General features: G+C 52.5%; 1 protein-coding gene across 14 annotated transcripts in view; it reads left to right on the top strand.

Moving 5' to 3' along the window:
* HDAC4 (histone deacetylase 4) overlaps positions 1-9,953 on the top strand; it is a 20,970-nt gene that overhangs the window by 5,735 nt on the left and 5,282 nt on the right. For 3 of the 14 annotated variants that reach the window (XM_018024446.2, XM_018024445.2, XM_026813466.1), the window contains 7 exons: positions 7,352-7,411; positions 7,778-7,935; positions 8,021-8,125; positions 8,559-8,681; positions 8,835-8,917; positions 9,080-9,192; positions 9,645-9,782. In XM_018024446.2, coding sequence (XP_017879935.1) covers positions 7,352-7,411; positions 7,778-7,935; positions 8,021-8,125; positions 8,559-8,681; positions 8,835-8,917; positions 9,080-9,192; positions 9,645-9,782 — 780 coding nt within the window. Of the gene's footprint in view, positions 1-4,273; positions 4,350-4,369; positions 5,016-5,703; positions 6,725-6,793; positions 6,976-7,351; positions 7,412-7,777; positions 7,936-8,020; positions 8,126-8,558; positions 8,682-8,834; positions 8,918-9,079; positions 9,193-9,644; positions 9,783-9,953 lie in introns of those variants that run through there. The other 11 variants (XM_018024447.2, XM_026813467.1, XM_018024456.2 and 8 more) reach the window with 9 other exon arrangements.

Genomic DNA, 9,953 nt, shown 5'->3' with positions numbered 1-9,953 from the left:
CCCCTAGGATTGGTCATTCGGTCATCTGGTCAAGGATCGCGAAATAAAAATTCTGAAATTCGTTTCTACTAATTTATTAATCAGGATTTAACCATTTTCATTAACCGTCCATAGTTACTCGGGTGATTTTAAAGCGAGTGACCACTAACTAATAGTAGCCACCCTCAGGATTGGTCATTCGGTCATTTGGTCAAGGATCGTGAAATAAAAATGCCAATATTCATTTTCAATAATTTATTTATCAAAATTTTTGATATTTTTACAATAAATTATTTTCGAACAGAAGATATTGATTTCAACAATGATTTCTGCACGCCTTTAGTTCATAAAAAGTATAGGTTCCGAGCTCGGTGGCACTGTCATATGTTGGCTACGTTTCTTCCAGCGGGCCAACGGTCCCATGAGTACACGGTCAAAGGTCTTAATCGAGATACGCCGCGCGTAATTGTGATCATCGGGTTGGAATCATGTAACGAGTGATGCATTGGACTATTTACGGTACGCCTCGAGACTTATGAACAGGGGTGCATACGCAGGTACCTGCGGCGGTCGCGACTACGACGAGGACCAACGGAACAGGCACGGGCGTAAAATAGTCTGTCGGGTTTATTTTAATCGGCTCCATTTATTTTTGTTCGGCTAGTCGTTTCCCAAGGGTGTTTTCGAGCCGTGATTCGGAGACGCCTCCCCGGAGAGCGTTCGGTCCGAGTGCTCCAGGGAATTACCGCTGACCGCGGACGATGCGTCACCGTCGCGCGAAACCAAGGGATGTTCGGGTAGAAAGGGTCGTTTCTCTACGGCCGTCGGTGGATGCCGCGCGCGCGAGGAGGAACGCAAAAGACCAGGATGATCCATATATTTGAGATCTATTTAGAGCCGGGGTTTGGTAGCTTGCCAAATCTATTTTTCCGAGCGAAGGCGGGATCGCTTATTGTGCCTGTGCTAATTTCGTCGCATCGTAACGGTCTCCATTCCGGAGGTGTGGGTGGCGCGGAGCTGCCTATGCCTACTCGCCGCGCTGCGTACGTATCTATGCACCTCGTCTTCTCGTACCTCGTCCGTTACGAGTCTGTCCGCTAGCCGTCGTTCATGCCTGTTATCGTTGTAGTTACCGTCGATCCTACAATCTTATTGCGGCGACGAATTCGCATCGGATCGAATCGAGTCGCAGCGAGAACCTCGTCATCGGTCGCGTAGCGTGATGGAAATGACCGGCGATCGATCTGCACGGCTGTTTCTATTTTTATCGCAACGGCCCGTTGCTACGTGGACGTAGGTCGCCGTTTCTTCGTCGGTTTAGCTGCGCGATAACAGGGCCTTGACTCGTCCTTCACCGCTGGTTCCCTTTCTTTTGGAGAACGGAAGAGGCGTTGAAAAGTCGGTGGTCCTTCCTTTCCACGGATGTTAAACTTCCCATAGCGCTCCGTCTCCCGGGCGACGAAACATCCACGCACGCTCTACGTCGCGCTCGCGGTAGGAGACGGCAAAGTTCGTGCACGCGTAAACCTCGTGGAAAGCGTAGGGAGAGGCGCGGTAATCAAAGGAAGGGGTAGTAAACATAACCCAGATTCAGCGAGTGGTGTGCCGTCTATCCGAAAGGGAGCATGTAGAGAACCCGATAACCTGGCTCGATAACGCGTTGCAAAACTGCATCGCTGAACATTGATCCGTCTCTCCCCTTTTTCTCTCCTCCCCGAGTCTTTCGACACGATCGTACGGTGGCGCGATATCCTTTCTAATTTCTAAATGCCAGCCGCCGCCGCGGAGAACTCGAATTCGCGGGTCGAGGCAATGATCTCGGCTACGTTTCGAGGGAAGAAGTCGTTTCGGAGAGACGACGGTCCCCGCGTCTCGCCTTTGTTCCGAATGAGTCATAGAAGAGATCGTTTAGGCCCGTCAGGACGGTGCCAGCGCCGGCCCCTTTCTCGTCACAGGTTTTACGACGGTCCGCGACACACGGTTTCGCGATAAGATCGTTCTCTTCCGCGTCGCAGATCGCTGGCGCCTCGTGGCGCCAGCCTCCTTCCATCCATTCCCTCCCTCGGACGAAACGTGCGTACGGACAAGATAAAAGCCGGTCCTCCTTTTTCCCTCGTTCCCTCCGTTTCCACGTGGGTTCTCTTTATGCTCTCTCTCCCAGGCTATCCGCGAGAACTCCGATTCCTCTTCTGTATCACGAAAACACGAGCGTCGGACGCGGGGTGGCGCGCACCGAATATTAATGCGTGTTTTTGCACGTGTAGACGTTTATTTTTGCTCGTATTTTTAGCGGCCGGTATTTTCGAACGGGACCGCCGCTATTTTTGTCCTAACACGCCATACGGCGTATTACCAGCCGAGAAAGACCACCTACGAGGCGAATTCTCTCTCCGTCTCTGTCCCTGGCGGCGTCCCCTCACGTCCCCGTCCGCGCCTCCAGGCTCCACGTTTCCTTCGCTCCAGTTCAGAAATTCGAAAGGGGAAAACGTGATCGGGGATAGGGCAGCACGTCGCGAGCCGTCGGGCTTAGGTTCGGGATGTTCGCGTATCGATTCAGCTATTTCGAGACCGGACGGTGGTTTACGGTATAATTGCGCCGACACATAATTAAACAAAGTTACGTGATCGACTACGCAAATAAACCGCGCGCGTCTTTTCAGGTTCCTCCTCCTACGGTTACGTCCACGAAAATGGATCCATTCTTCTCCTTCTTCTTCTTCTTCCTCCTCTGTCTTCGGGTCAAAGGGTTCTATAACTGGAAGAATGAAAACGTTGTTACCGAGCATTCGTTGGAGTAACGCTTCCATGCAAATTCTTACGATCACTTTCTACTCAGGTTTACGTAGACGCAAAGGGCTGTGGTATATGCTCGGAGGATCGAGGAGAGTCGAAAGCTGGATTTTCGCACGTCTTCTCTAGAGTTAGACGAGAGGAGTCGTCGGTCACGAATGTGTACCGCTCTCGTTCGAGTATTCCCAAGTTGCTATTTCGAAGGGGTGAAAGGGCCGTAGCTAGGTAAGCCGCTAAAAATAACGCCGGTACATCATATCGAGCGGTCGTCTATAAATAGTCGGAAGTGACGAGAGAGACCCTGGATGGATTAGAGTCCGCGGCGCTAACCAGCACGCGCCATCTTTCAGAAAAATTTAAAACATCGCGGGGCCTCTCCTCTCCTCTTCCCTCGATCCACGCGGGCTCGGGACTCGGTCGATCGTAATTAATGGCACGGACGTTCATTGACGATGCGAGCTGAAACGAATCGTCCGCCTTCCAGTTTCTGATTCTTCACCGCGACGCGACCGTATTATTCGCTCGACGATTCGTCGTTTTCTACAGCCCGAGTTCGAACGACGATTCGAAAACGAGGTTCTCATTGGAAAGCCTAGTTTTTACCTGGTGCGACGGAGTGGCCGCGTCCTCGCGTAACACGAGGACCGTTCTCGCTATCGGTTCGCTTCGGATCGATACGCTCGGGGTTTAGGGTGGAGCAACGAGGAGATGGTCCAAGGAGGGGTGACCTTGCCTCCTATTTTCAGAAGGGAGCTTTCTCGTGAATCGCCTCCTCTCTTTCCGAGCAGAACTGGAATCGAAGAAACGTGCGATGAAAGCAGGGAGTGAGAAGACGAGGCGAGGGGGTATCGATCGAACGCGTTCTAGAAAACAATTCGTACAGCGAAATCCTGATCGTTTGCGTTCACTGGTATTAGCTGCTACCCATTCAAAACGTTCTTCATCGACGAATTCCGACGATCCTCACATCTCCTCTTTTTTTCATCGATTGCAGATCATGCGAAAAAGAAGTGTCCCCGAGACGAAGTTTGACCAAAGACTCGGTTGGATCAGCCCGTTAAAAAAAAACCACCTGCCGGAGGCCTCCTCGGTTCGAATAACGGGCCGCGGTTAAAATAGTAAACCCGATCGGCCGTCTTGATAGCAGATTGATATCCCCTGAAAGTAGACGACTCGTTACGTAATCAATGAATAAATTGCGTCGCTTGGACAAACTTCCGACCACGCGCGCAAATCACGATGACTGTTCGCCGTTGATAAACAACGAGCTCGTCGCTCGCACTTATGTACCGATACACCCGGACGCGGCGCTTTGCCTTCCGACCGTCGTGTTCGCGAAATTTTTGCTCGCGTACGTCATCACCAGGCGTAAGTGAGAAGTTAGCGAGTCTACGAAACGTGGGATTGACACGACGGGCGAGGCGGGAGGACCGAAGGGACGAAAGGGAATCGGCGGCCGACGTCGAGGAAGTAAAAGAGAAAGTGGTGAACGTTCGCCGTGTGAGAAGAGGAAAGGGTCTCGCCGGCGGTTACGTTCGGGGTGCGCGCTCGAGAAGCACGAGGCAAACGCGAACGCCACGGTACGTGGCGTACCGGGTCTCTATAAATAGCCGAGATTCGCGAACCACCGCACGACACCCACTGACAATGAGAGGTTACAATTAGTTCACTCCCGTTGTCTAACCGCGCCGGCGAATTCTTGTCGATTCTCGTTTCGCTCGCGTTTATCCAGCACCGATCCTCGGTTTAACCTATGTTTATTGATCCACTCGTGGAGCGATCGGTCGACTCGTTCGAGATCGCGTGTCCATTCAGTGTGTAAAAATGAAGAACCGTTTGACAAACGTGCGTGGAAGTCGCGACGGCGGATACGAAAGGAAACATCGTGTCCAGAACGTTGCGTCCCGCGCGCAGAGTGTCGACAATGCGCGACAGTGATTTGGATATTGTTTCAACGGTTGACGGTGTTTCGTCGGACCTTCGCGGCGAGGCAATGACAGTTCTCTCGAAATAGAGATGCGTTTTCGTAATCCTTGGTTACGCGTGCCCGCGCGCGATCCACCGTTTTCCTTTTCCCGAATTTCTACGAGTCTCGTTCTACGTCCGTCGGCTACCGTCTCCGAGTTTCGATTTCCCAATTGTGAGGTTATTCTTCGGACGTTGATCAACTTGTATCCTCAGCGGCAGTCGACACCGGTCCGAGATCGACGATAACCTACGAAGTGGTTCTCGAATGAAATCTTCCAGTGAGTTTTGAAAAGTCGTGAGAACGTGTGCCCGAGAACGCTGTTTCCAATTTCGAACGCGTATCGGACACCTGTTGTGCCTCGCGCGGCTCCGTCCTCATCAATTAAGGTCGAACTGTATAAAACCAGCGCAGCAGCGTCCCCGAATGAAATCAGGGTCTCTGTCAATTCTCTGGTCGCGACGCTACGTGGTAAACCGAGCGTTTTCCCTCGATCCTGCGAGGCTACAGGCATCTCGTCCGCGAGTGGGTGGCAGAACAAAGAGCATCAAACGCTCGTCTTATATCCGAGCGATACTCGTTATCGTGGCTTAAAAATATCCGTGCGACGAAACGAGGAAGCGAGTCGCACGGTAAAAATGTTCGTTGTTCGCCCAAGTGCGAATCGAGTGGCCGCGATTCGCGGATCCGGCGCGAGCGACAAATAGAAGAAACAGAAACGTGGTTGACGTCATCGGAATCATTCGCGCCACTTAGACAAAGTCATGGGATCAATTTAGAAACGCGTACGGTCAAGTACCGCTGCTCTTGTTCCCATCCTTCCGCAACCTGCGAAACGTTCGCTTTGAATTTTTTCACGGTCACCGCGGCGGCGAATCCGATCCGTTAAAACGTGATCCGTGAGATTCGTCGAACAGAGCAGATGAACTACATACGCGCTCACGTATGTATGTACATGTATACGTGCTCTCGTGATTGGTAAGCGGCGCCGGCGATATCGCGTTCGTTACGGGGTCATTGGTCTTCCTTCCTCTTGGTCGTTCTCCGCTCGAGGAAATCGAGTCGGTGTACGCCCACGCGGACTCGCAGACACTGTCGCGATCATTTTTTCCACCCGAACTCGCGTCGCCGCTCTTACAAAGGACACGCACGACGCATGGAATTGTCAACCATTATGCGATACTTTCTCTTTCTCTCTTTTATCTCAGTGATCGTATTCGACGAGTTATTTGACTCGATTGTTTATTATATCGAACCAGAGCGTGGAAGCGTCACGTATGAGACGAGAGTAAGGAGGAGAGTGAACGAGAGAGAAGGAGATGCGTGCAGAGTCGCGTTTAGTAGGTGCGTAGGTATATAAATGTCATCCTATATATAGCGAGCGTTCGTCTAATCTTAGCTAGTCGGCCACCGGCCAGGAACACGAGCGAAAACTTGGTTCTCGTCTCGTTTCGCGCTCATCTCTCTTAGGTTTCCGGTGGAGATCGGTTCCTTGCCGTTCAGCTCGATTCCCCTCGGCGCGGCGGGATCATGGTTCATCGGACGCACCGCCTCGCGGTGCCAATTTCCTGCTTCACACGTGTACCTCTGCCCGTAATCTCCGAGGGAGCACCAATCTTCCTGAACCGATCGTCTTTCAGATTATTTCTTAGGGTTCCTAAGACTCCAGCAAAGAGTGTCGATTTCTAATTGATAGCTCGACCGCGCGTGAACGCTTTCGGCGACACTTAATCAGTTTGATTGATAGGCGAGCTACATGTATAATTGAATCGGCTGGCAACAGGCGTCAGCGACGACGGTGAATCAGTCCAACCGGCCTTCGAACGTTATTTCTTTTCCCCTGATAGGAAAACTCGTCCAATAAGATTTGATAGAGAATCGAGGAGTAACAGAGATTGAAGTGCAGAATGCAACGAGTTACACAATTGCTCCGGGCGATATCTATAATCTCCAATTAAACGACGACCTTGTACCACGTTGCTCTCGAGCGTAAGGATCTTCCAAACTTCAAGCTCGCTCAGACCATACTTGATTCTATAGGGATCCTGTTTAACTGGATGTTGGACGTGTTTCAGACGTAACACCGATCTGGATTCATTGTAAATTCGAGCTGTCTACTTTTAAAAGTTTCCAAGATACGATCGTTCGCGTGGAGGAGGTATCCTTGACCGGAGCGATACGTTCGGCGTGCACGGCTCGATTAAAGCCGGGAAGGTCGGCGCTGGTACAGAGCGATCGAGGTGCGCGTGAATCGGCGAAAGTTGGAAGGTTCGGGGCGACGTACACGAGGACGAGGACGAGGGAAAAAGAAAGAGGAGGCGAAGAGAGCGAAGCGAGCGTGTCGGCCCTCCTCCGCGATTAACCTTGGACTTGACTCGGAGGAATGCAGCGTGCACTGACCTCTCTGCTCGGCTCGCCTTCCCTTGCTCGCGCCCGAGCCTCGTACTCGCACCTTCCTCGCTCCTCCTTCGACTCTTTTCGACCCCCTTTCCATCTGATTCTGTTCGATTCGCAGCGGCGATCCCTTCTCGGAAAGCGAACGCGGTTCGCATCGCGTCCCCAATTACCGTAGGGAGGGAACGGATTTACGATGCCTGCTTCTCGGTTTTGTTTCAGAAGACGTGGGTTTCAGGAGCATCGAAATCTCGCCCGCGTTTACGCATCTACCGCACAAAGGTAAGCGTGCTCGTGTTCCGGTACTACCGGCCACGGATCGGGACACTCGATCACACACGGCCGAGAGAAAAAACCGAGATAAGTAATTACCGCGCATATAACGCTTCTATAAATAGTCACGATGTCGAGCCGCGAGCGACCGTTTAACGATTAACTTCGTTGCCGATTCCGCGGGCTTGCCGCCGTCCGTTTCGACCGGTAGACCCGGACTAGTTGGGCCAGCTCAGGCCCCACGATTAAATATCTCGTTCGCTCTGCGACGTGACCACGAGACAAAGATATACGTAATAGCAAAGTTAGCCGTCTCGAATGCCCGAGTGTTGTACCCCAAACGCGATACGCGTACATGTGGACACGTGTGCGCAGAGATGGCCAGGGACACGCCAGGCTCGCCGATGTCCAGACCGAGAGACCTGGTCACCGGAGTCGCCGGCGCTGCGACCACCTTGACACCGAGCGCGTATCACGCGGCTGCTGCCGATCCGGCTCTCCACGGTCACATGTTACAGCAGAAGATCCTCGAGGTACGTAGCCGTGATTCCGATCTCGTTTCTCCCTCGTTTCCTGGAATCGATTTCAGCCAATGAACTCACGTTGCCATGTTCCCAGTTGGAGCAGCAGCACCAGCTTCAGCAGCAGATCCTACGGCAACAGTATCAGGCGCAGGAACGACAATTGGCAGAGATGCACGAGCAACAGATGTTCCAGCTGAAGGTAAATCACGGGAATCGATTCCCCTTGCTGGTTTCGCAGCCTCCCCGGTTCTCCCACGGGGTTGGCGAATCGAGATCGTCCTCTCGTGCGACGACTCGTCGGTACGTCCGTCGTCTCTCTATCAGTCGAAAGTTCAGCGGAATATTCCTCTCGCGCGTTTGCAAAGCCGATCGATGCGCCTCAGCCGCTCCGTAACCGGAGACGCGTTCGAAGGAACGATTACGTAGCGCGCGTATCTTCTAAAGCGGAGAACGATGTCCTTTCTAATTCCAGTTTCTCGTAATGTAATTGACTCGCCAATGTACCGCGTCCTTTCGTTTGCACGTGACTTCGTTCGACGAGGAATGAACGACGTAGCGTAGGACGAGAGCGCGAACGGTTCGGCGCCAGTAGACGGCCTCTAGATCTTTTTTCGGTCTGCTTTTTGTTACAGCTTTGGGAACAACAGAAACAGGAAGAGCAGAGGCAAGAGAAGGAGAGGCTCGAGGCGTTGAGGAAGAAAGATAAGCACGATCACAGCGCGAACGCGTCGACGGAGGTCAAGCAACGGCTTCAGGTACTTTTGCACGAACCGCGGAGTGGTTCGAAAACTGCTGCGTGCGCGTAATTCGCGTGGGTGGGAAAATGCCGCGGTCGAATTTAATTCGGGAGAGAATGAACGATGCGTTGCGCGCGAGACCTCGCTGAGAGAGGCACCTTACGATTTCAGAGCTTCCTCGTGAACAAGAAGCAAAGAGAGGCCGCAGCCGCGGCGAATGGGGCCGTGTCTGGTACACCCGGATACAGGAGTTGGTGAGACATTCCTCTCTTCACCCTCTCTCCTTCCCTCGGCCTTCGACTCGTCCTCGGGTATATCCTCGAATCATTTATTTATCGACGGATCTATTCGAGGTACACGAGCCGAAGCGTCCGCGAGACAGAATTTAATAACAGCTGGGGAAATTTTTTGGCCAGGTTGCAGCCACAGTCGACGGACTCGGCGGCCGCGACGAACGCAACGCATCCGTATCGGATGCCGCACATGCTCCAGGAGAAGTTCGCGGACGATTTCCCACTTCGGAAAACAGGTACGTGTAGACTCTTGAGTCGCGCGTACACGCGTTCTCACGCAACCGAGCCAAGTTACCCGTGTTGTCGAGTGATAAAGCATATTATACTTGGTGGAAGGTAGTCTCTCTTTCTATGTGTGCCTATTGTACGATAGTAGAATGGCTAAACTAAAGCATGGTTTTTGCGATCTCCAACCACCTTGCCTGTCGAGACACCCGAAAAAACACGCACACGTGTCCCTCGTTCTTCCTCGCTGTCCCGAAACGATCGAGAAACGAACTCTCGGGATTCCGCTCGATCGACGTTCTACTCGTCGACGGTGTTCGGTGGAGATTCGAGTAACGTTGATCGAGTGGAAAACCGTGCTCGGTTCGTTTGTTCCTTGCGTTTCCGTGGCCGACTCCTCCATCTCGTTCCAATTATCCGATACAACAACGACCAACAACTAACCCTGGCTAAAATTGGCCAGCCTCGGAGCCGAACCTGCTGAAGGTGCGACTAAAGCAACGCGTGGAGAGGAACATGGCCGCGTCGAGAAATTCACCCCTGATGGCACGCCGGAAGGACCGCCTACTGTCGCACCTCAAGCGGAAGTCACTGCTAGCAAGTACGTCCCCACGATCGAGCTTCAGTCGAATCGTAATCACGTTCAATCGCCGAGCTCTATTCGCCGAACTCGATTCTTCCTGCGTGAGCATTAGCAAACGGAGACTCGTTGCACCCGTGTTCTCGATTAATCGATTCATTGATGATTTTGCCTTTTTGCCAGTGTTGAGTA

The sequence above is a fragment of the Ceratina calcarata genome, unplaced genomic scaffold, assembly GCF_001652005.2.
Source record: "Ceratina calcarata isolate Rehan_Ccalc_2016 unplaced genomic scaffold, ASM165200v1 scaffold334.2, whole genome shotgun sequence".
NCBI classification, from domain to species: Eukaryota; Metazoa; Arthropoda; class Insecta; order Hymenoptera; family Apidae; genus Ceratina; species Ceratina calcarata.
The sequence above is the reverse complement of the archived record's forward strand: the minus strand, read 5'-3'. Positions and strand labels throughout refer to the sequence as shown.